Here is a 24,600-nt window from a genome sequence, read left to right as displayed (position 1 = left end):
GGATGACCGTGACCGTGGTTGGTATGCTCGATTTGTTGTCACCTCCACTCGTGTGTTAATGGGTGATGAAACATGTCTTTCCCTGAAAAGCGAAACTTTGCACGCAAGTATTTTTCCTCTTATTTTCTTACTTTTCTTGTTGTTTTGATTTTCTTCACATGAGTGTATCTTCATTTTTTAGCAACCATGGAAGTCTTTAAAGAAATTCCTGACTGCCGTAATTGGGTAGAAAAAATGTTGACCGCTGCTCCAATGGATAAAAGATCCTGGAAATTTTCTTTCACAGAAATTTGGATAGAAAGTGAAAACCCCGGTAAATTTTTACCTCCATAGTTTTTCTTCTCTTTTGTTTGTTCGTTTCTTTTAATACATATACTCTTTTCCCTTTTTTCAGGGTTTGTCATTCGTGGCATCATTCCCGCTTCTGTTCCTTCTGCGAAGCTTTCTGTAAGCTCAGCACAAGAATATATTTTAAGCATGCCTTCCTCCAAGAGGAAAAATGTCGAAGCCCATGGTTCTGAAGATGAAGAGGATACCGAAGAAGGTTCCTTAGTGAGGAAACCACGAATCAGAAGGCACGTGGTTTCAAATGATGAAGCCCAAGTTTTTCAAGATCCCCCCCCCCCCCAACTTCAATCCTTTTTAGTCTCGTGAATAAGCCAGAGAATACCGATTTGTACATCTATGATAAAGATGCTGGTAATTTTGATAAACCCCCCTCAAGACCCATTGACAGGTTCTTTGACCAAGGTTTTTAGGGTGAAGAAGAATTTGGTCCTGTCTCAAAAGAGCCGCCACTTTCCTCTCTTCCGATGACATTAGTTGCTCCCGCTGTTAATCCCCCTGTTTCTCCGCCTACAATCACCCAGTAGTTTCCCTCGCTGCTGCTTCTCGTGAAGAAACTGAGCTTTCTAGCGGTAGACGAGGTATGAAGAAAGTTCTAATTGAAGTCCCCGATGGTGGGAATTGTTTGAAGAAGTCTGGACAAGTTGCGGTATGGTTAAAACCATTGCTTGGTCCCGTAGAAAGGAAAAAGCTCGAGTTTCACAGTTCTTTGACGCTGATGAATGACATCATCCATTCTTTCCTCAAGGTATATCTTTACTCTTTTACTTTCCTCTCCTTCCTTTCACGTTCCTAACTCCCCTTCTTTTGTCTTTTTATAGAACAATTTGACATGTACGGAGCTTATGAGAAGGATTTCTTGGACAGATAAATAGGTGAATGAGTTGCGCACCGAGGATGATAATTGGAAAGAGCAATTCGAAGTCCTTCAACTAGAGAAAGACGTTCTTGCTGAGGAGAAAGGAGCTTTAGAACAATAGCTGAGGATAATCACCGCTGAACTAACGGTTTTGAAAGCCTCCTCCAATCAAGTTGAAAAAGAGAAGGACAGATTGGAATCCTCATTCGCTAAACAACACTCCAAGGCAATTGAAGAAATAAGAAGCTTGAAAGAGCTCCTTAACCAAAAAAAGAGGTATATACGAGTGATCTGGTACATATGCTCACCAGGATCAAGAAGACTTCTGTGCCTTAGTGGAAAAGATTTAGTTCCTTGAGTGTTGTCTTACTCCTTTAAAGGCATCTTTTTAAGCCTTAAAAGAAGAAAAAGAAGAGTTGAAAGCTGAAATTGAGGAGTGGGAGAAGGATTATGAGTCCCTTGAAGACAAGTTAACACTTGATGTTAGTTGGACTTTCTTGAACACTCGCTTTGAGACTCTAATTGAAGCTAGCCAGGAGGGTTTTGATCTTAACGCTGAAATTACAAAAGCTGAAGAGACGATTGAACAGACTCAACAACTTCAAAGCTTCTCAACACCCGAGGATGAAAGTTCCAAAAGTGATGGTGATAGACTTACTCCTAGTGAAGCTGATGCTCAACCCTCGTCTTCTCAAGTTAATCCCTCTTCTCCCGTGGATGATGCTCCCTAATTTTTGTACCCTTGGCTTTTGTGGAAGTAGTTTGATTTTGTTTTAACTCTCGTCTTTGTTTTTGTCACGACCCAAACTGTAGGGATGCGACGGGCACCCGGTGCCTAACTCAACCGAGTACCAACTTAACGTATCCTTCTTTTCATACTATCATGGGTAAATGAACAGGAAATTTCATCATGAGATAACTAGAATTAAACATAAGAGAATACTCGACATGGGATGACCCAACATGATATAGAAGCTTATGCATGCGACATACGGGCCTATAAGGCCGACATGATTATTTGTATATCAAAACATAGGCTGACAAGTCCATACAAGTATCCATATACATGACATCTGTCTACAAGCCTTTAAGAGTACATAAACATCATAAAGGTTGGGACAGGGTCCCACCATACCAATTAATATATGTCTAAATCATACTGACCAAATAGGCAACTCCGGAACAAGTGGAGTGCACCAACACCTTCCGCTGAGCTGATAGCCTACTAGGAGGACTCTCAAACTGTCTATCAGGACCTGCGGGCATGAAACTCAGCGTCCCTAGGCAAAAATACCGTTAGTACAAATAAAGTACTGAGTATGTAAGGCATGACAATAGTATATAAAAGACATGAAAGAAACATGAAGTAAAGAACTCAACCTGTAACTCTGAATAGCTCTGTGAATCATGAAAAATTTATAATGCCATGCATGTGCATATAAATGTCATACCATGCATTAGTATATGCGTTCATAACATCATCAAGACTCTAAGGGCATCCTATCATATCATCTCAGCCACTGTGGGCAAAATCATCAACGTATACCAGCTGATCAGGTGGTGGTGCGTATATAACGCCATAACCTTTTTCCATATCCATATACATATAATATATGCGTATATAACACCATCTGGTCATGAGTCAATGTACATGTATAAATGAATGCAATGCATAATGAAGTAAGTTAGTAAGATCTCTCGGAATGTCATAAGATCAACATGCCTTTGGTTAAATCATGAAATAAACTTTATCAACTTACGTATTTTCTGAGACCCATGAACAGATGATAGAATAATAGGACACATGGGGAACCAAGAACATAGGTACCCCTAGTACTTCTAAGAATAGAATCATTTCTGAAAGTTGCATGCTTGCTCATTTCGTTACATCATATGGATCATGCCAAAAGGAAAGAAGGGATAGCCTTAACATACCTTTGCAATCTTCTCTCCAATCGTCAACCAAGCTTAATATGATCTTCTTACGTCTACAATGAGTAACCCGACTTCGTCGTCATCATATAAGTATTGTAACTCTCATATTTAAAAACCGATATTCTACAAGAAAACAGACAGCACCTCCCTTGTTTTTACTACATCCCATAAGTTACGAAAAGTCACCAAACAGCCCAAACAACAACAATCTTATTCACAATAAGCTCTCTGATTACTTCAACAACCATTTTGAGCGGCAAGCTAGATTTACAGTTAACAAAATATAATTTAATCCAATTCATTTTCCATGAATCCGCCTACAACTTATATAACATCATACTTATCCTTATCATATCATTTTCATCCCAAAACATCAAAAGAATAATCTTCAAAAATAGTCCACACGCCTAACACCTTAACCTTTATCGTCAACCTCTTGTTTTTCATATTATCTTCTTCAATCCACTGAATTAGCACATAGATAAGCTAAACAACAGTAGCCACAACATAATCAAACTATTTATAACGATTTCCAGCCACAACAAACCATATATATAGCCTCAACACAGCCCACAAAAAAAAACGATAACGATTCATTATGCCATGTCAATTACTATATTGAAGATTTTAACTCAAATACCTCAAACAACACATGATTAACCTTAAGCACAACCAAAAATATGATTTACATACCTTAGGAAGTATATACAACTTGAAATCCCCAGCTGGTGTAGCTCACAACAACCCTCAATCACACCACAACACTATAAAGACTCTTTTGTAGTCTCTAACACTTTTGATGATAATTTGAGTTGATTCCCCTTGAGTTTGTTCTTGGGATATGTTAGGGAGGGTTTTGGAGAGCTTTTGGACGAAATTTGGGTGAGAAATGACCCGAAATGAGGCTGAAACGTCTTTTAAAAGACGTGGGGTCGGTGGCCATCTCAAGTGGGTCCCAATCAAGCTGCTTGCGCAGTCTCGTAAAAATACGGATATCTCTCTACTCTAGCGTCGTATCGACAAACGGTTTACAGCTTTAGAAACTAGATACATGGGGATTTAATTAAATATAAAGATATCCCTATAAATCCCAATATATTGGTAGAAAACTGCCTCGCAACCTGGCCTAGAAACCTCTGAAGTGCGGCGACATGACTTGGCGACCCTATTTTAAAAATTTATATTTCTCTACCTCAATATCGTATGAATAAATGGTTTGGACTGTTGGAAACTAGGTTCAAATACCTTCATTTTGGTATGATATATGTACCAAAATGACATCATAAAACTTACGAATTAATTTCTCAAAACGACTCGTTACAAGGCAAATCTTAGCTTGATTTTTCCGCAACTTAAATCCGATTTTTTCCAAACTTTATATTTCATATCCAAACATCATATATAGTCATATCATGACTTAAAACTCATTTAAATCATGATTAACCAGTCTCATATTCATCTTAACTTACTTTAGATTTCGGTAAACCTTTCTTATCCTTGTAGAATGATTTCGTCCTTTTTGAGCTTACATTAGATAATCTTATAATGATAGTGACGTCTGAAGTACGGGATGTAACAACATGTTCCCTTAGAAACATTTGGACCCGAATGATAACTCTTACAGGCTTGCGAAAATGGGATGTAACATCATTAAATTACTTTATATACTTTTGAAGAGGATTTCATTTTCAAGCTTACATCAATTCACTTACGACGTACTCTTACGTACAAAAATATGGGGTGTAACAATTGTTTTTGTTTTTGTATAGTTTTTGAAAGATTTCCCCCCCCCCCCCCCCATTTTTGGGGTGAGAATATAAATATCTCTTTGCTGCATATTACACTTTCTGCTCTTTGAATTTTTGAGCTTATACTTACATTAAAAATGCTTTAGTAGACCACGTCTTCAATATGCACAGATGTTTTATAAAAGAGGGCCCTTTTATATTAACAACACTGATGAAGATGACGTCTCATCTTCATATTGGTGGAAAGATATGAAACATGAAATAATTTGAAGAAATTTTATTATTTTTGAACTTTCAAATAAATAAGTTTGTACAATATTTTCATAACTGCTTTCATTGTAGCGGGTTTAAAAATATGGGTATATTTTCCCGTGATTAAATTTGTGGCCTTAACCTAGATGCTCGTGGGAGTATTTTGTACTTTTTACTACCCATCCTTTCCGCGAGCTTGAACGTCTTTGAAATTTTAACATTTTCTTCAAGGGTTTCTTCAAGGTTTTAATTCTAGTTGAATTATGCTCTTGTTGTATACATCTTTTTTCCTTGTGTATCCTCCCCCCCCCCCCCCCCCCAGTTTTAGAGCATTGAAGCATGAGATCTCGAACACTGGATCAACTCCTTACTTTTGGTTCTTTTCTTGAAAAAGGAAATACATACCAGACTCGGATGTAATCTTTTAGATGATGACTACATAACCATTTTTCCATAAAAAATGTTGTAACCTAGACCGGGAATAATTAAGTATTCCGCATGTCTTTCGGGTCTAATATTATCATTTGGAACAGGCCAACTTGTTTTTCTATCATCTAAAACGGTTAGTAAAATTTAAATATGCAATAAAATTGAACTTGCATAATACCTGACCGTGGGTATTAACCTCTTTTAGAAGTAATATTTCTTCAAATAGACTGCATTCCAGTGTGCTGGTAACACCTTGTCGTCCATTATTTCCAATTCATTTGCTCCTTTTCCAGTAATTCCTCTAACCCTATAGGAGCCTTCCCAATTTGGACTGAACTTTCCTTCTTTGCTCCTTTTGTTGATCGGAACACCTTTTTGAGGACGAAGTCCCCAATTTTGAAGTACCTCAGGTTTGCCTTCCTGATATAATATCGTTCAATTATCTGCTTTTGAGCAGCCATCCGAATTAATGCTGCTTCTCTCCGTTCTTCCATCAAATCCAAATTTACTTGTAGCCCTTCTTCATTTGTTGCCTCACTAGTATGTGTGTATCTCGTGCTATCTACTTGAATTAGAGCTTTCATTCCATACACAAGTCAAATTGGGGTTTCTCCTGTGCTAGTCTTTGCCGTCGTTCTGTAAGCCCATAACACACTTAGTAGTACTTCTGGCCATTTGCCTTTTGACTTTTCTAATCGCTTTTTTAAGTTGTTGATTATAACCTTATTTGTCGACTCAGCTTTCCCGTTACCCACTGGGTGGTAAGGTGCACAAGCGATCTGTTTAATCTGCCAGCTTTGGAAAACGTTAGTGACTTTCGCACCTATGAATTGCGGCCCATTGTCACAAACACTCTCCTTTGGGACTCCAAATCGACATATGATATTTGTCCAAATGTAATCCATAACTTCTTTTTCTCGTACCTGTTTAAAAGCACCTGCTTCTACCAAGTTTGAGAAATAATCCGTTCGAATTAACAAAAACTGTACCTTTCCTTTAGCTTGAGGCAAAGGTCCTACGATATCCATCCCTCATTTCATGAAGGGCCATGGTGATATAACTGAATGCAGCAATTTCGCCGGTCGATGCTTATTATTACTATATCGTTGGCATTTATCGCACCTTGCTACAAAGTTTTCTACTTCCTCTTCCATTTTTGGCCAGTAGTATCCTGCTCTTATTAATGTCTTCACCAACGATCTTCTCCCGACATGATTTCCACAATACCCCTCGTGTACTTCTCTCATTCCATAATCTGTTTGTGATGGTCCAAACATTTTGCGATATAAGTTCTCATGAATTAAGCAATACTGAGCATCCTTCAACCGTAACAATCGGGATTTCTTTTTATCCTCAGGCAAAATACCATACTGCAAAAAGTTCACAAATTCGTTTCTCCAATCCCAAATTAAATTATTGAAATTTACCTCACTCTTGGTTTGGTCGATGGCCGAATGAAATAAATGTACCACAATAACATTTTATGCATTTGTTGAATCGGCGACAGATGCAAGATTTTTCAATGCGTCTGCTTCTGAATTTTCTTCCCTAGGTATTTGTACAACTTTTCATGTCTGGAACTGCCTAAATAATTCTCGTGCCTTTTCGAGGTACTGATGCATTCGTGTCTATCTTGCTACGTAATTCCCCTGCATTTGATTGACTACTAGCTGCGAGTCACTTTTGATCACGGTTAGTTCAATACCAAGCTCCCGTGTGAGTTCCAAGCCTGCAATCACAACTTCATACTGTGCCTCATTGTTAGCAATTGGGTAATATTTTATCGCCTGTCTTATTATTTCTCTCGAGGGTGGAATTAAAAAAATCCCCAAACCTGCTCCTTTAACATTCGAGGAACCGTCGGTAAACAATGTCCAAGCCCCCGAATTAGCTCCGGTAAATATTCGTAGTGGTTTCTTTTCTTCAGGAACTAAGCTTGATCTATAATCTGCTACAAAATCTGCTAACACCTGACATTTTATAGTGGTTCTAGGCTGATATATAATATCATATTCACTGAGTTCTATAGTCCATTTAGCTAACATTCCTAATAATTCTTGTTTATGCAATAAATTCCTTAATGGAAAAGCAATTATAACTGAAATAGGATGATACTGAAAATAAGGTTGTAACTTCCCTGATACCATAATTAAAGCTAAAGCAAGTTTTTCTAGGTGAGGATACCGTGTCTCAGCATCCAGTAAAGACTTACTAACATAATAAATCGTAGATTGTTTACCTTTATCTTCACGTACCAATACCGCGGTGACCGCTACTTCTGATACAGTAAGGTAGATGAGCAATCTCTCTCAGTCTTTTGGTTTTGCTAACAGAGGTGGATCTGACAGATATGCCTTAAAATCCTTCAAAGCTTGTTGACACTCGTTAGTCCATTCAAACTGATTTTGCTTTTATAATACTAAAAAGAACTTACAGCATTTTTCCGATGACTTGGATATAGACCTTCCCAGAGCCGCTATTCTACATGTTAATCTCTGTACTTCTTTCTTGTTCATGAGTACATCTGATATTTCTTCAACACCATTGATCTGTGCAGGATTTACTTTAATACCTCTATTAAAAACAAGAAAACCTAAATATTTACCTAAAGCTACGCCAAAAGCGCACTTTTCCGGATTTAACTTCATGTTATACTTGCGGAGAATTTCAAAGGACTCAGCCAAATGTTAAAAATGATCCCATGCATGTGTTAACTTGACTAACATATCGTCTATGTAGACCTCCATAGTTTTTCCCAAGTGTTCTTGAAATATTTTGGTCACCAATCTTTGATATGTGGCTCCAGCACTTTTCAAAACAAATGGCATGACTTTATAGCAATAAGTCCCCATGTCTGTGATAAATGAGTTTTTTCCTCATCTAAAGGGTCCATTTTTATCTGATTATAACCACAATAAGCATCTAAACAACTTAAAAGCTCATGATCTGCGGTAGAATCAATTAATTGATCTATTTGTGGTAAAGAAAATGAATCTTTAGTACAAGCCTTATTAAATCAGTATAATCTACACAAACTCGCCATTTTTCATTCTTTTTTGGAACCACAAAAATATTAGCTAACCAGTCGAGGTACTTTACCTCTCGTATTGAACTATTTTTTTAGAAGTTTTTGTACCTCATCTTGGATTACTTGATGTTTGAATACCCCTTGCGTCTTTTTCTTTTACTTGACAGGTGGGTAACAGATCCTCATTTAGTTAATGAGTCATCACCTCTGGTGGTATATCTGTCATATCTGAATGTGACCAAGCAAAGCAATCTGCGTTAGCATGTAAAAATTCAATAAACTTACCTTTCATTTCTGGTCTCAAATTCCCTCTGATGTAAACTTTTTTATCTGGCCAGGTGACAAATAATATCACAGCTTCGAGCTCCTCCGTGGTTGTTTTGATGTTTTCATTTTCCTCTAGCTCTTGAATCACATCAGGTCTTGAATCCACATCAGTCTGACCTTGTGTATTTTCAGTTGAGGTATGGATAGAAGCGTCCCCAACTGAATTCTTTAATTGTTATTCCGTGTCTGCATCGTTGGCTGTTGTATTTGCAATCACCACTGAATTAATGCTCTGTGAAGCCTGTTGATCTCTTCGGATTTGTCAGATCCCTCACTATGAAGGGAATTTGATAACTTGATGCAACGTGGATGGGACAACATCCATATCATGAATCCATGGCCTTCCCAAGATTATATTTTAGGCCTTGTCCGCGTCTATTATCTGGAACTTTGTATCTTTGATGACTCATTCTATAAATGTAGATAGTACAACTTCTCCTTTCATAACGATGCTTAAATTATCAAATCCAGATAAAGACCGTGCCTTTGGTATGACCTTATCATTGGTTTGCATTTCATTTACCACTCTCAGCAAAATGATATTTACTGAGCTACATGGGTCAATCAAAACTTATTTTACATTAGTATCATGTACAAGTAACGATATTATCAGTGCATCGTTGTGAGGGATCATCAAGCCATCTGCATCTTCGTCATCAAACATTATACTGTCACCTTCCAAGACTTGGAAAACTCGTCTCCCGTGAGTGACAGTGACCTTTGATGTCGTTTTTGCAGTCATGTACGTTACCCCATTAACTTCATCTCCTCCGGTTATGACATGTACCGTTCTCTTTGGTTATAGAGGCTTTGGGGGTTATTGCATGTTTTTCATGTATGATTGTCTCCCTTTCTCACTGAACATATCAGTAAGATAACCTTGCTTCAGTAGATATTTGACTTTCCCTTGCAAAAGCCCGCAGTCTGTTGTTCTATGGCCATGGTCATTGTGAAACTCGCACAAGAAATCTGGGTTCCTTTTATTTAGATCTGATCTCATCTCTTTTGACCATCGCACCTTATCTCATATTCCTCTTAGAACAACCACCAATTCAGAAGTGCTGACGTTAAAGCTATAATCTCCTATTCTTGCTTGAGTGCTAGAATCATTGCTTCGGGCGTCTCGCTCCTTTTTAATCTGGAAGAAGAACTCGTTTCTTTTTGCCTTGATCTTGAATCAAAACGTGCATTCTCTTGTTTAGGTCGAGAATCTCACCCTGCATGTCCCATGTAAGACTCGTACCTATTTTTACCAGACCGTATCTCTGATTCTAAGAGTCTTGAACCTGGACTTTCATCTACCCTTGGCTGTGTAACTATATTATCTTCTATTCATAGCTTCGTGCTATATCGATTGTACACATCATTCCAAATCATTGCAGGAAACTCCCGCAAACTTTCTTCCAGCCTCCTCGTGGCTTCTGAACTTTTCGCGTTCGAGTTGCTTGCAAATTCCATAACCGTTGAGTTATTAGGTATTTGCGGCAGCATCATTCTCTCATGTTGGAATCTATCAACGAATTCTCTGAGCAATTCTGTACTCTTTCTGAGCCCCTATATGCGTCTTTATAAATGAATCTACAAGCTCAGCAAAAGAATCAATTGAGTTTTCAGGTAAGAGTGAGTACCATGTTAACGCCCCTTTTGAGAGTGTTTTTCCAAATTTCTTAACCAAAATCGATTCAATCTCCTGCTTGGTTAAATCATTGTCGTTCACGCTTGTAGTAAACGCAGTAACATGATCCCGTGGGTCGGATATCCCGTCATATTTAGGAATATCAGGCATTTTAAACTTTTTGAAAATTGGCAAAGGTGTTGCTCTTCGCTTCCAGGGTTGTTGTGAATACTTGTCAATATCCACACCTTCGATCATAGGAGGCACGCTAGGTATTTATTCTATTTGCTCATTTTGTTCCTTCAACTTTTTCTGCAAAGTTAGTACTAAACTTTATAAATTAGATTTATTTGGTGTACCTGACCCTCCATCGCGAGATTCATTGGGTATTTCTCCACTTCCAGGGTTATTGAGTCCTGAACGAGGATTCTTCAAGGTGGTTGTATTAATTAGTGGTGGAGTTTGTGCTGCGTTGGGTAATCCTCTAGCAAAAGCCTACAACGCTTTGTTCACTTGTTCTGCAATCAACTGCTTCAAAGCATCCTGCTCAACAGTTTGTTCACCTCCATGTTACCCATCAGTGCGCGAAGCAAACCTTTCAGGTGAACTTCTCATGAGTGCTGAGGAGTAGTTGTAGGTGTGTGATGTGGTGGAGTTCCACCTTGTTGATTCAGTTGGTTGTTCTCGTTAGTAGTAGACATGTTTTGTTGCGAAAATAAAGTTTAGAAAGTAAACAGATTATCCGATTCTCAGTAACAGAACCAATTTGTTTAACCCAAAAATAGATTTCTCGGTCAAATTCAACATCAAGAGGAAATTGGGTTACTGATAACCAAAATTACTTCACTTTCTTGTTGAACCTTCTGATTAAAGTAAAAGATTAATTGCATATATTGATAAAAATTGAGATGCCTTTACAAATGAGGATCAGATCCTTATGTAAGGGTACATAAGTATAACGGTTTTTCTACTTTATTCTGGTTTGTTAATGGCATTATTTTCCTTGATTGCACGTTACCATATATAATTGTAACGGTAGCATTAATGACTGAGAAGTTTTTGTAACTACTATCAATGTCGATTCCACTTCCTTATTTATAACAGATTCATGAACCTTCCCTCTTTATTGTCTTCATCCATTTCGTACCTATTTCTTCTTTTTCAGCTGTCAGGGCTGGTACCTTTTCTAGGAAAACACCGGGGTATTCCGCTCATGCCTCTTCAATTCTTTTAATTTACTTAACTGAATCTGCCACTTGTCACCTTGCTGATGATCCATGCGTCATACCTTTTTTTCACCAATATATTAACTCTACCATAATTGATTTGGACGCACATCAGCGAGATTAAATTAAAATAATAGGCTATTTGAGAACTTAATAGAGAAAAATTACAACCCAAAGGTATGTCTTAGTGGTCAAGGGGGTTCTAAAATATTATGAGGTCATTGGTTCCGTTCCCACTAGCTACAATCTCTTTAAATTTCTGCACATAGCGGGAGCTTAGTGCATCGGGCTGCCCTTTTCTTTTTCAAATAAGAGTACAAGTATAGAACTTTTGAACAAGTCTATGTGTGTTAATTGTATTAGGGAGATTATTTGAAGTTATCTCTTGATCAATAAAAATTTCGAATATTTGTAACCATTCCTGCAATACATAAAAGTGTAGGGTAATGTAAGGAAAATGGCCTAAACTACCTCTATCATTTGTTAAATGGCTTATAGGTACCCTCCGTCCATCTATCCGTCCAAAAAAGCACATGACGTTAATTCTATAAATAAAATTTCCCCCACGTCTAGTGGCAAAAACATGTGTGCCTTCAATTTAATGACGTGTCGATTTGTTACTGGGCCACGTGACAACCTCAGACTGAAACTAAAAAATGGGTCTTATTTCAACCCACTTGCCTAATCCGACCCTATATTTTCTTTCCCATCCAACCCTAGGTTTTCTTTCCTTATCAGAAAATGAAATTTCAAAGCAAGAGACCAAATCAGAGCAGCAACTAATGAATCAATCTAGTTCTAATTCCTTTTGTGGTATCAAGAGAAGCAATGGTGTTCATTGTGTTAATACACACAAGGTTCCTCCATATTTCTCAAAATGCTCCATTCCCTCATTCCTCCATATTTCCACCCAAAAAAGTGATGTGTATTTTTTTTGCTGCAAATATCTTCCGCCAGTTCTGAAACATTGTGTTTTTCTCTTTATTTAATTTTTTTTTCTCTCTCTCTACAAGTCCAAATGGTTAATCCATCGATCGGAGGATTCCTCGAATTTTCCTTTAACAATAGCCCAAATCTACTGTAAACGATGACCAAAGTGTTTATTTAGTTCCTTGACGATTAAATCCCACATCCCTATTTTGACCAATTCTTCATGCAAATGTTTGTTTATATATATCAACATAAAAGTAAAATAAACAAAATAAAGAATTGAATTCTCTGATTTTTAGATTTGGGTTTTATTCAATTCACCTGAACCCGAATTTTAACCCATCAGATAACGAAAATGTTGAAACCTAGCTTTTTTAGTTTTACTCATATTTGTTTTTGGACAAGAGTGTCACGTGGCCCAGTCAAAAGATGCCAACACATTAATTTGATTAACGTAGTGTCACGTCTGTCGTTAAACGTAGGATTATTTTTGTCACGACCCGAAATTTTTCACCGACGGGACCGTGATGGCGCCTAACCTTTCACTTGCTAGGCAAGCCAATGTTAGAAAATCATTAAACCAATTCCTTATTTCCATTCAGTAATTAACAATAATTAACTAAGATGAAATATAATAATTGGGAAATATCATAAAACTGTATTAATTACTACCACTCGGATCTGGAGTCACAATTCATGAGCATTCTAGAATTTACTACAAGTAATAGTCTGAAAGAAATACAACTGTCTGAATGAAAGAATAGTAGAACAGAAAAGATAGACGGGGACTTCAAGGTCTGTGAACGCCGACAGATCTACCTTGAGTCTCCGGACAGCGGACCAATAGCAAAATCTCGATCAACCCGAGTTGGTATAAAAATCTACATAGAAAGTGCAGAGTGCAGTATCAGTACAACCGACCCCATATACTGGTAAGTGTTGAGCCTAACCTCAACGAAGTAGTGACGAGGCTAAGGCAAGGCACCTACAAATCAACCTGTACAATTTAACAGTGTATATACAAATACAGAAATGAAGAACTAAACAGGAAACGTCGGGAGGGGAACATACTGAGGGGAATACAAGATAAAAAACTACAACAGAATGATCACCAGAACAGTCAATATACCATGAATCAACAGGAATAGTGAATATAGTAAGGAAAAATGCCCGGCATCACCCTTCATGCTTTTACTCTCAATCTCACCATAAAATTAATAGAAATGGCACGGCATCACCATTCGTGCATTAACTCTCATATCATGGTACGACATCACCCTTCATGCTTTTACACTTACAATATGGCATGGCATCACCCTTCATGCATTAACACTCACAATATGGCACGACATCACCCTTCGTATTAACACTCACAATATGGGACAACATCACCCTTCGTGCATTAACACTCACAATATGGCACAGCATCACCCTTCATGCATTAACACTCTCCTTTACCATAATGCAATGCATAAATAACAACAGGGAGAGAGAATAAAAAGCACAAACCTTACTTCAACATTTGGTTCCATAATATTAATCTCAACTTTGAAATAAAAACTCAATTATCACCAGAAAATCAGTAAACATGATAAGAACGATAAGTTGAACAATACTAGTATAACACGTAGCAATTAGGCATAGGAAAGAGACAATATAAGAAAAATAGAGAAACATGGAAAACAGGTAAATTGGCGGCGCATAAGTACTCGTCACCTCACATATACACCGCTCGCATGAATTTCACTTAGCAAGTAATCTAAGGTTCCTAATTCCCTCAAGTCAGGGTTAGACACAACACTTACCTCGCTCCAAAAGTCACTTAATTCTCAATCACAGCCTTTCCTTTGGAATTCATCTCCAAACCACTTGTATCTATTCAAAAATGACTCAATAATATCAAATATTTCTAAAGAAATCAATTATATTGCATAAATTAAATTTCCCAAATTTTTCTCCAAAAAGTCGAAAAATCGACCCCGGGCACACTTGGTCAAAATTCGAGGTTCGTACCAAAATCCATTTACCCATTCACCCCCGAGCCCGAATATGTAATTAGTTTTGGAATCCGACCTCAAATTGCAGTCTAAATCCCCCAATTTCCAAAATTCATAGTTTCTACCCTAACTCCTAATTCTACCATGAAAATTCTAGATTTTAGGTTGATAATTCAAGAAATGTAATGGGTAATTGGAAGAAAATGGTTTAGAATAACTTACCAACATTTTGGGGAAGAAAATGACTCTTGAAAATCTCCTATACCCGTTTGGTTTTTGAAAAATGTTGAAGAAATGGCTTAAACCTGCGTTTGATTCTGTTTTATGCACTGAGCGACAGTGTGCATTACGTTCGCGAGGACACTGTCGCGTTCGCGAAGGGTACTAGCTGCCAAGCCTTCGCATTCGCGAGATGCTTCTCGCGTTCGCGATGGTTACTCCCCCATAGCCTTTGTGCTCGCGAGACATTGCTCGTGTTCGCGATGAAGGAACGACCAATCCCCCCCCCACCCAGGTCCCCAAGTGCTTTGCGTTCACGATGAGCCGGTCGCGTTCGCGAAGGGTAAATCTCCCATCACTTTGCATTCACGACCAGGCCTTCGCGTTTGCGAAGAAGTAGTCTCAGCCTCACCAGTTTACTCTTCGCGTTCGCGAGAGGACATTCGCTAACGCGAAGAAGGATATGCCAGCCACCAGAATCTGCAGAAAACTAGATTTTTCCCTAGTCCAAAATATCCTGTGGCCTATCCGAAACTCACCCGAGCCCTCGGGGCTCCAAACCAAACATGAACACAAGTCTAAAAACATCATACGGACCTGCTTGTGCGATCAAATTGCCAAAATAACACCTAGAACTCCGAATTTAGCACCAAATCAAATGAAATTCTCAAGAACACTTTAAAATTTCTATTTTCTCAACTAGACGTCCGAATCACATCAAATCAACTCCGTTTCTCACCAAATTACAAAGAAAAGTATTAAATATCATAATGAACATATACCGGGTTCCGGAACCAAAATACAGACCTAGTACTAACAATGCCAAACATCAATCAATTCTTAAAAACAAATAATTTTTAGACTTTTAATGTTTTTCAAAAATTCATAAATCAAGTTAGGGACCTCCGAATTTGATTCCGGACATACGCCCAGGTTCCACAATTCGATACAGACCCACCGGGACTAGCAAAATACGGATCCGGGCCCGTTTACCAAAAGTGTTGACCGAAGTCAACTAAAATAAACTTTTAAGGCATAAATTTTTATTTTCATCATTTTTCAGCATAAAAGCTTTCCGGAAACATGCCCGGATTGCTCATGCAAATCGAGGAGCATAAAAATGAGATTTTTAAGGCTTAAGAGCGCAGATTTGAGTTGTAAAACATAAGATGACCTTTTGGGTCATTACATTCTCCACCTCTAAAATAACCGTTCGTCCTCTAACTCGGACTCGGACTTGAACTATTCTGCATATCGGACTCGGACTCCCAAGTAGCTGCCTCAAAAGGATGACCTCTCCACTATACTCGAACTGAAGGGTAACTCTTTGATCTCAACTGACGAACTTGCCGGGCTAAAATAGCCACCGGCTCCTCCTCTTAAGTCAAATCCTTGTCCAACTGGACATAGCTGAAATCTAATACATGGGACGGATCGCCGTGATACTTTCGAAGAATGGACAAGTGGAATACCGGATAAATAACTGCTAAACTAGGTGGAAACGCAAGCCTGTAAGCCACCTCTCCCACTCTCTCCAGAATCTCAAAAGGTCCGATATACCTAGGGCTCAACTTGCCCTTCTTTCCGAACCTCATTACACCCTTCATGGGTGATACCAGAAGTAACACTCTCTCTCCGACCATGAATGCAACATCACGAACTCTGAGGTCGACATAACTCTTCTGCCTGGACTGAGCTGTGCGAAGTCGATCCTGAATAATCTTGACCTTATCCAAGGCATCCTGTACTAAGTCTGTGCCCAACAACTGAGCCTCTCCCGGCTCGAACCACCCAACTGGCGACCCCAACAACTGAGCCTCTCCCGGCTCGAACCACCCAACTGGCGACCGATACCGCCTACCATATAATGCCTAATAGGGAGCCATCTGAATGCTCAGCTGGTAGCTGTTGTTGTAGGCGAACTCTGCAAGGGGCAAGAACTAATCCCACGATACTCCAAAGTCTATAACACATGCGCGGAGCATATCCTCCATGATCTGGATAGTGCGCTCGGACTGCCCGTCCGTCTGAGGATGGAATGTTGTGCTCAACTCAACCCGCGTACCCAACTCACGTTGTACTGCCCTCCAGAAGTGCGAGGTGAATTGTGTACCTCGGTCAGATATAGTAGACACGGGCACACCGTGAAGACGGACGATCTCCCGGATGTAAATCTCTGCCAATCGCTCCGAGGAATAGGTAACTATCACTGGAATGAAATGCGCTGACTTAATCAGCATGTCCACAATGACCCAAACTGCATCGAACTTCCTCTAAGTCCGTGGGAGTCCAACAACAAAATCCATAGTGATACGCTCCCACTTCCACTCAGGAATCTCTAACCTCTGAAGTAAACCACCAGGTCTCTGATGCTCACACTTTACCTACTGGCAATTTAGGCACCGAGCTACATAGGCAACTATGTCTTTCTTCATTCGCCTCCACCAATAATGCTGCCTCAAGTCTTGATACATCTTGGAGGCGCCCGGATGAATAGAATATCGGGAACTGTGGGCCTCCTCAAGAATCAACTCACGAAGTCCATCCACATTAGGCACACAAATACGACCCTACATCCTCAAAACTCTGTCATCTCCAACAGTAACCTGCTTGTCACCATCGTGCCGCACTGTGTCTCTAAGGACAAGTAAATGAGGATCGTCATCCTGCCGATCTCTGATGCGCTCAAACAAAGAAGACCGAGCAACTGTACAAGCTAGAACACGGCTGGGCTCAGAAACATCCAACCTCACAAACTGTTTGGCCAAGTCCTGAACATCTAATGCAAGCGGTCTCTCACCAACTGGAATATATGCAAGGCTACCCATACTGGCTGACTTTCTACTCAAGGCATCGGCCACCACATTGGCCTTCCTGGGATGATACAATATGGTGATATCATAGTCTTTTAATAGCTCCAGCCACCTCCTCTTCCTCAAATTGAGTTCCTTCTGCTTGAACAAATACTGCAAGCTCCGATGATTAGTGAATACCTCACATGGCACGCTATAAAGATAGTGCCTCCAAATCTTCAGTGCGTGAAGAATGGCTGCCAGCTTTAGATCATGAACAAGGTAATTCTTCTCATGAACCTTCAGCTGCCGCGAAGCATATGCAATAACTTTGCCTCCATGCATCAATACCGCACCCAAACCAATACGGGATGTGTCATAATATACTGTATAAGGTCCTGAACCTGTGGGTAACACCAATACCGGTGCCGTAGTCAAAGCTGTCTTGAGCTTCTGAAAGCTCGCTTCACACTCGTCTGACCACCTGAACGGGGCACCCTTTTGGGTCAATCTGGTCAACGAGTCTGCTATGGATGAAAACTCCTCCAAAATCGACGGTAATAGCCCGCCAAACCTAGGAAACTACGGATCTCTGTAACTGATGTGGGTCTAGGCCAGTTCTGAACTGCCTCAATCTTCTTAGGATCTACCTAAATACCCTCTGATGATACAACGTGACCCAAGAAAGCAACTGAACTCAACCAAAACTCACATTTTGAGAACTTAGCATATAACTGGCTTTCTTTCAGAGTCTGAAGAACAATCAGAAGGTGCTGCTCATGCTCCTCTCGACTGTGGGAGTAGATCAAGATATCATCAATAAACACAACCATAAAGGAATCCAAGTAGGGTTTGAACACCCGGTTCATCAAATCCATGAATGTTGTTGGGGCATTTGTCAGCCCAAATGACATCACTAGAAACGCATAATGCCCATACCAAGTCCGGAAAGCTGTCTTAGGAACATCGGATGCCCTAATCCTCAACTAATGGTAGCCAGATCTCAAATCAATCTTTGAAAACACCTTGGCACCCTGAAGCTGATCAAATAAATCATCAATTCTCGGCAATGGATACTTGTTCTTGATGGTAACTTTGTTCAACTACCGATAATCTATACACATCCTCATCGATCCATCTTTCTTCTTCACAAACAACACAGGTGCACCCCAGAGCTAGACACTAGGTCTAATGAAGCCCTTATCAAGAAAATCTTGCAACTGCTCATTTAATTCTTTCAACTCTGGCAGGGCCATGCGGTATGGCGGAATGGAAATGGGTTGAGTGCCCGGAGCCAAATCAATGCATAAATCAATGTCCCTATCAAGTGGCATCCCCAACAGGTCTGCAGGAAATACCTCTGGAAACTCACGAACAACTGGCACTGAATCCACGGAAGGAACCTCTGTACTAGAATCGCGGACATAAGCCAAATAAGCTAGACACCCCTTCTAGACCATATGTCGAGCCTTCACATAAGAGATAACACTGCTGGTCGAATGGCCAAGAGTCCCGTTCCACTCTAATCGAGGCAACCCCTGCAAGGCTAAGGTCACTATCTTGGGGTGACAATCTAATATAGCATGATAAGGTGATAGCCAATCCATACCCAGTATGACATCAAAATCAACCATATCGAGAAGTAAAAAATCTACATGAGTCTCAAGACTCCCAATGGTGACCACACACGAACGATAAACACAATCTATAACAATAGCATCCCCCACTGGTGTGGACGCATACATAGGAGCACTCAAGGAATCACGGGGCACAACCAAATATGAAGCAAAATAGGATGACACATAGGAGTAAGTAGACCCCGGATCAAATAGTACTGAAGCATCTATACTGCAAACTGAAACAGTACCTGTGATAACAGCGTCAGATGACTCAGCCTCAGGCCTGGCTGGGAAAGCATAACATCGGGGTTGGGGCCCACCACCCTGAACTACGTCCCTGGGATGGCCTCTAACTGGATGGTCTCCACCTCTAATGGCTTGACCTCCACCTCTAACAGTCTGGCCTCTACCTCTAGCTGCCTGACCCCTGCCTCTGGCTAGCTGAGCAGGTGGTGCAGCAACTGGTGCCGGAACCATGGCACGAGAACTCTGATATTATGAGCTGCCCGTTGCCCGAGGGGAAAAATCTAGCAATGTGCCTCGGATCACCACAAGTATAACATAATCTCGGCTGCTGTAATTGCTGACCCTGAAACTGACCATGCCGACCTGAATAACCACCCTAATAACTCTGGAGTGGAGGTTCACTAATAGGAGTTGGTGGTGCACCGTAGGCTAGCTGGTCGGAATAATGCATCTGAGGGCCACGACCACCTAAGGCACCGTGGGATGCCTGGAGCGCTGAATGAAACGGTCTGGGAGGATGGCCTCTACCAAAAGTACTCCTGCCTCTAGATGAGGCACCGCTGAACTAACCGAAATGACGAGGTCTCTTATCAGACCCCTGACCTCCCTGAGTAAGAACCATTTTGACTCGTCTGGCGACATTAGTAGCCGCCTGAAAAGAAATCTCACTCCCAGTCTCCTTAGCCATCTGCAATCTGATAGGCTGAGCAAGTCCATCAATAAACCCCCTCACCCTATCTCTCTCGGTGGGAAGCAGAAGAATAGCATGACGGGCCAAATACACAAAACGGGTCTCATACTGAGTAACAGTCATACCGCCCTACTGGAGACGCTCAAACTGATGGCGACACTCCTCTCTCAATGTGATAGGCAAAAACATCTCTATGAAGAGCTGAGAGAACTGGTCTCAAGTAAGAGCAAGCGACCCAGCTGGTCTGGTCAACAAGTAATCTCTCCATCATTTCTTGGCGGAACCAGTCATCTAAAATGCAGCAAAATCGACCCCATTGGTCTCCACTATACCCATGTTTCGTAGGACCTCATGACAGCTGTCAGGATACTCCTGGGGGTCCTCTGAAGGAGCACCACTGAAGTGAACAGGAAAGAGCTTGGTAAACCTGCCCAATCTCCATAAAGCCTCAGAAGACATAGCTGGCCCATCTCCGACTTGTGCCGCAATAACCGGCTGAACTAATCTGACTGGCTGAGATGCTGTAGCCTGACACTGGGGAGCTATCTGGTCCAGAGCGGGAGTGGTGGGAGTCTGGGCCCCTCCTCCAGCCTGAGAGACTGATGGTGCCATGGAAAATGAGCCAGTCTGGGCCACACTCTCCTTAAGGCCCACCAAACGGACCAAAGCGTCCTGAAGTAGTGGGTAGAAATGAAGCCCTCCGGAACCTGAACTAGTCCGGTAGGAACAGTCTGGGTTGGAACCTCCTCGTCAAGCTCTATCTGAGGCTCCACTGCTGGGGCTACTGCTCGGGCTCTAGGCTGTCCCCTTCCCCTGCCTCTGGCAGGGCCTCGACCTCTGCCCCGCGTAGAAGCTGCCACTGGAGGCTCTGACTGCTGCTCAACTGAGGAAGCGGTACGTGTTCTCACCATCTGCGAGGGAATAAGAGTAGAAGAGTTTAATCAGCATTGAGAAAGCAAAATCGCATGACAGAGAAGAATAGAAGTGAAACTTGTTGCTAAACTTCATAGCCTCTGGAAGATAAGCACAGACGTCTCCGTACCGATCCTCCAGGCTCTACTAAGCTTGCTCGTGAATCGTGAGACCTAGGCAACCTAGTGTTCTGATACCAACTTGTCACGACCCGGAATTTCCCACCGACAGGACCGTGATGGCGCCTAACATTTCACTTGCTAGGCACGCCAACGTTAGAAAATTATTAAACCAATTCCTTATTTCCATTCAGTAATTAACAATAATTAACTAAGATGAAATATAATAATTGGGGAATATCATAAAACTGTATTAATTACTACCACCCGGATCTGGAGTCACAATTCACGAGCATTCTAGAATTTACTACAAGTAATAGTCTGAAAGAAATACAACTGTCTGAATGAAAGAAATAGTAGAACAGAAAAGATAGACGGGGACTTCAAGGTCTGTGAACGCCGACAGATCTACCTTGAGTCTCCGGACAGCGGACCAATAGCAAAATCTCGATCAACCCGAGTTGGTATAAAAATCTACATAGAAAGTGCAGAGTGCAGTATCAGTACAACCGACCCCATGTACTGGTAAGTGTCAAGCCTAACCTCGACGAAGTAGTGACGAGGCTAAGGCAAGGCACCTAAAAATCAACCTGTACAATTTAACAGTGTATATACAAATATAAAAATGAGAACTAAACAGGCAATGTCGGTAGGGGAACATACTGCGAGGAATACAAGATAAAGAACTACAACAAAATGATCACCGGAGCAGTCAATATACTATGAATAAACAGGAATAGTGAATACAATAAGGAAATATGCACAGCATCACCCTTCGTGCTTTTACTCTCAATCTCAACATAGAATTAATAGAAACAACACGGCATCACCCTTCGTGCATTAACTCTCATATCATGGCACGGCATCACCCTTCGTGTTTTTACACTCACAATATGGCACGGCATCACCCTTCGTGCATTAACAGTCACAATATGGCACGACATCACCCTTCGTGCATTAACGCACACAATATGGCACAGCATCACCCTTCATGCATTAACACTCACAATATGGCACGGCATCACCCTTCGTGCATTAACACTCTCCTTTACCATAATGCAATGCATAAATAACAACAGAGAGATAGAATAACAAGTACAAATAAATAACAACAGAGAGATAGAATAACAAGTACAAATCTTGCTTCAACATTTGGTTCCATAATATTTATCTCAACTTTGAAATAAAAACTCAATTATCACCAGAAAATCCGCAAACATGATAAGAACGATAAGTTGAACAATACTAGTATAACACGTAGCAATTAGGCATAGTAAAGAGACAATATAAGAAAAACAGAGAAATATGAAAAATAGGTAAATTGGCAGCGCATAAGTACTCGTCACCTCACATATACGTTGCTCGCATGAATTTCACTTAGCAAGTAATCTAAGGTTCCTAATTCCCTCAAGTCAGGGTTAGACACAACACTTACCTCGCTCCGAAGGCCACTTAATTCTCAATCATAGCTTTTCCTTTGGAATTCACCTCCAAACCACTCTTATCTATTCAAAATGACTCAATAATATCAAATATTGCTAAAGAAATCAATTATATTGCATAAATTAAATTTCCCAAATTTTCCTCCAAAAAGTTAAAAAATTGACCCCAGGCCCGCTTGGTCAAAACCCAAGGTTCGGACCGAAATCCATTTACCCATTCACCCCCGAGCCCAAATATGTAATTAGTTTTGGAATCCGACCTCAAATTGAGGACTAAATACACAAATTTCCGAAATTTCTAGTTTCTACCCTAACCCCTAATTCTACCATGAAAACTCTAGATTTTAGGTTTGATAATTCAAGAAATGTAATGGGTAATTGGAATAAAATAGTTTAGAATCACTTACCAACACTTTGCGGATGAAAATGAATCTTGAAAATCGCCTCTACCTGTTTGGTTCTTGAAAAATGTTGAAGAAATGGCTTAAACCCGTGTTTGATTCTGTTTTATGCACTGGGCGACAGTGTGCATCGCGTTCACGAGGACACTGTCGCGTACGCGAAGAGTACTGGCTGCCAAGCCTTCACGTTCGCGATGGTTACTCCCTCATGGCCTTCGCGCTCGCGAGACATTGCTCGTGTTCGCGATAAAGGAAGGACCAATCCCCTCCCCCACACCCTCCCCCAGGTCCCCAAGTGCTTCGCGTTCGCGATGAGCCGGTCGCGTTCGCGAAGGGTAAATCCCCCATCACTTCGCGTTCGCGACCAGGCCTTCGCATTTGCGAAGAAGAAGTCTCGGCCTCACCAGTTTACTCTTCGCGTTCGCGAGAGGACCTTCGTGAACGCGAAGAAGGATATGTCAGACACTAGAATGTGCAGAAAACCAGATTTTTCCCAAGTCCAAAACATCATGTGGCCTATCCGAAACTCACCCCGAGCCCTCGGGGCTCCAAATCAAACATGCACACAAGTCTACAAACATCATACGGACCTGCTCGCACGATCATATCGCCAAAATAACACCTAGAACTCCAAAGTTAGCACCAAATCAAATGAAATTCTCAAGAACACTTTAAAATTTCTATTTTCTCAACTGAACGTCTGAATCACGTCAAATCAACTCCGTTTCTCACCAAATTTTATAGACAAGTCTTAAATATCATAATGAACCTATATTGGGTTTGGAAACCAAAATACATACCCGGTACTAACAATGCCAAACATCAATCAATTCTTAAAAATAAATAATTTTCAGCTAGGGACCTCTGAATTGGATTTCGGGCATACGCCCAGGTCCCATAATTTGATACGGACCCATCGAGACCGTCAAAATATGGATCCGGGCCCGTTTACCAAAAATATTGATCAAAGTCAACTAAAATTAACTTTTAAGGCATAAATTCTTATTTTCATCCATTTTCAACATAAAAGCTTTCCGGAAACATGCCTGGACTGCACACGCAAAATCGAAGAGGGTAAAAATGAAATTTTTATGGCTTAAGAGTGCAGATTTGAGTTCTAAAATTAACGTAGTGTGTACTTTTGGACTAATAGATGGACGCAATGTGTATTTTTGGACTGATAGATGGACGGAGGCTATAAGTAAACCATTTATCAAATAATAGGAGTAGTTTAGACCCTTTTCCGGGTAATGTATTACGTAATTCCAAAGTGGAACTTATATAGGATAACTATTAAGATCAAGCTGCTAGAAACAAATTGAACCATAGGACCAAGAGAGAGTTGAATTTTCAAATCAAAAAATTTAATTTTGTTATGAAATATATCTCAAAGTAACAATATAGAACAAGAAAAAAAAACAAGCTAAGAGATATAGAGAGAAAAAGATGAGAGATTTTTATTTCTTCT

The 24,600-nt window shown here is 40.4% G+C and overlaps 1 protein-coding gene across 1 annotated transcript; it reads right to left on the bottom strand.

Annotated features, from left to right (window-relative positions):
- Nucleotides 1-6,164: 6,164 nt before the first annotated feature.
- Nucleotides 6,165-6,596, bottom strand: LOC138904368 (uncharacterized). Its single transcript, XM_070192870.1, has one exon. The coding sequence runs from the start codon at nucleotides 6,594-6,596 to the stop codon at nucleotides 6,165-6,167; it is 432 nt and encodes a 143-aa protein (XP_070048971.1).
- Nucleotides 6,597-24,600: the final 18,004 nt, after the last annotated feature.

The sequence above is a fragment of the Nicotiana tomentosiformis genome, chromosome 2, assembly GCF_000390325.3.
Source record: "Nicotiana tomentosiformis chromosome 2, ASM39032v3, whole genome shotgun sequence".
NCBI lineage: Eukaryota > Viridiplantae > Streptophyta > Magnoliopsida > Solanales > Solanaceae > Nicotiana > Nicotiana tomentosiformis.
Note: the sequence above shows the minus strand (reverse complement) of the source record. Positions and strands in the feature narration are given on the sequence as shown.

What these genes read in the sequence shown, in the direction of transcription:
- LOC138904368 (XM_070192870.1), bottom strand. Translation starts at nt 6,596, where the DNA reads ATGGATATCGTAGGACCTTTGCCTCAAGCTAAAGGAAAGGTACAGTTT.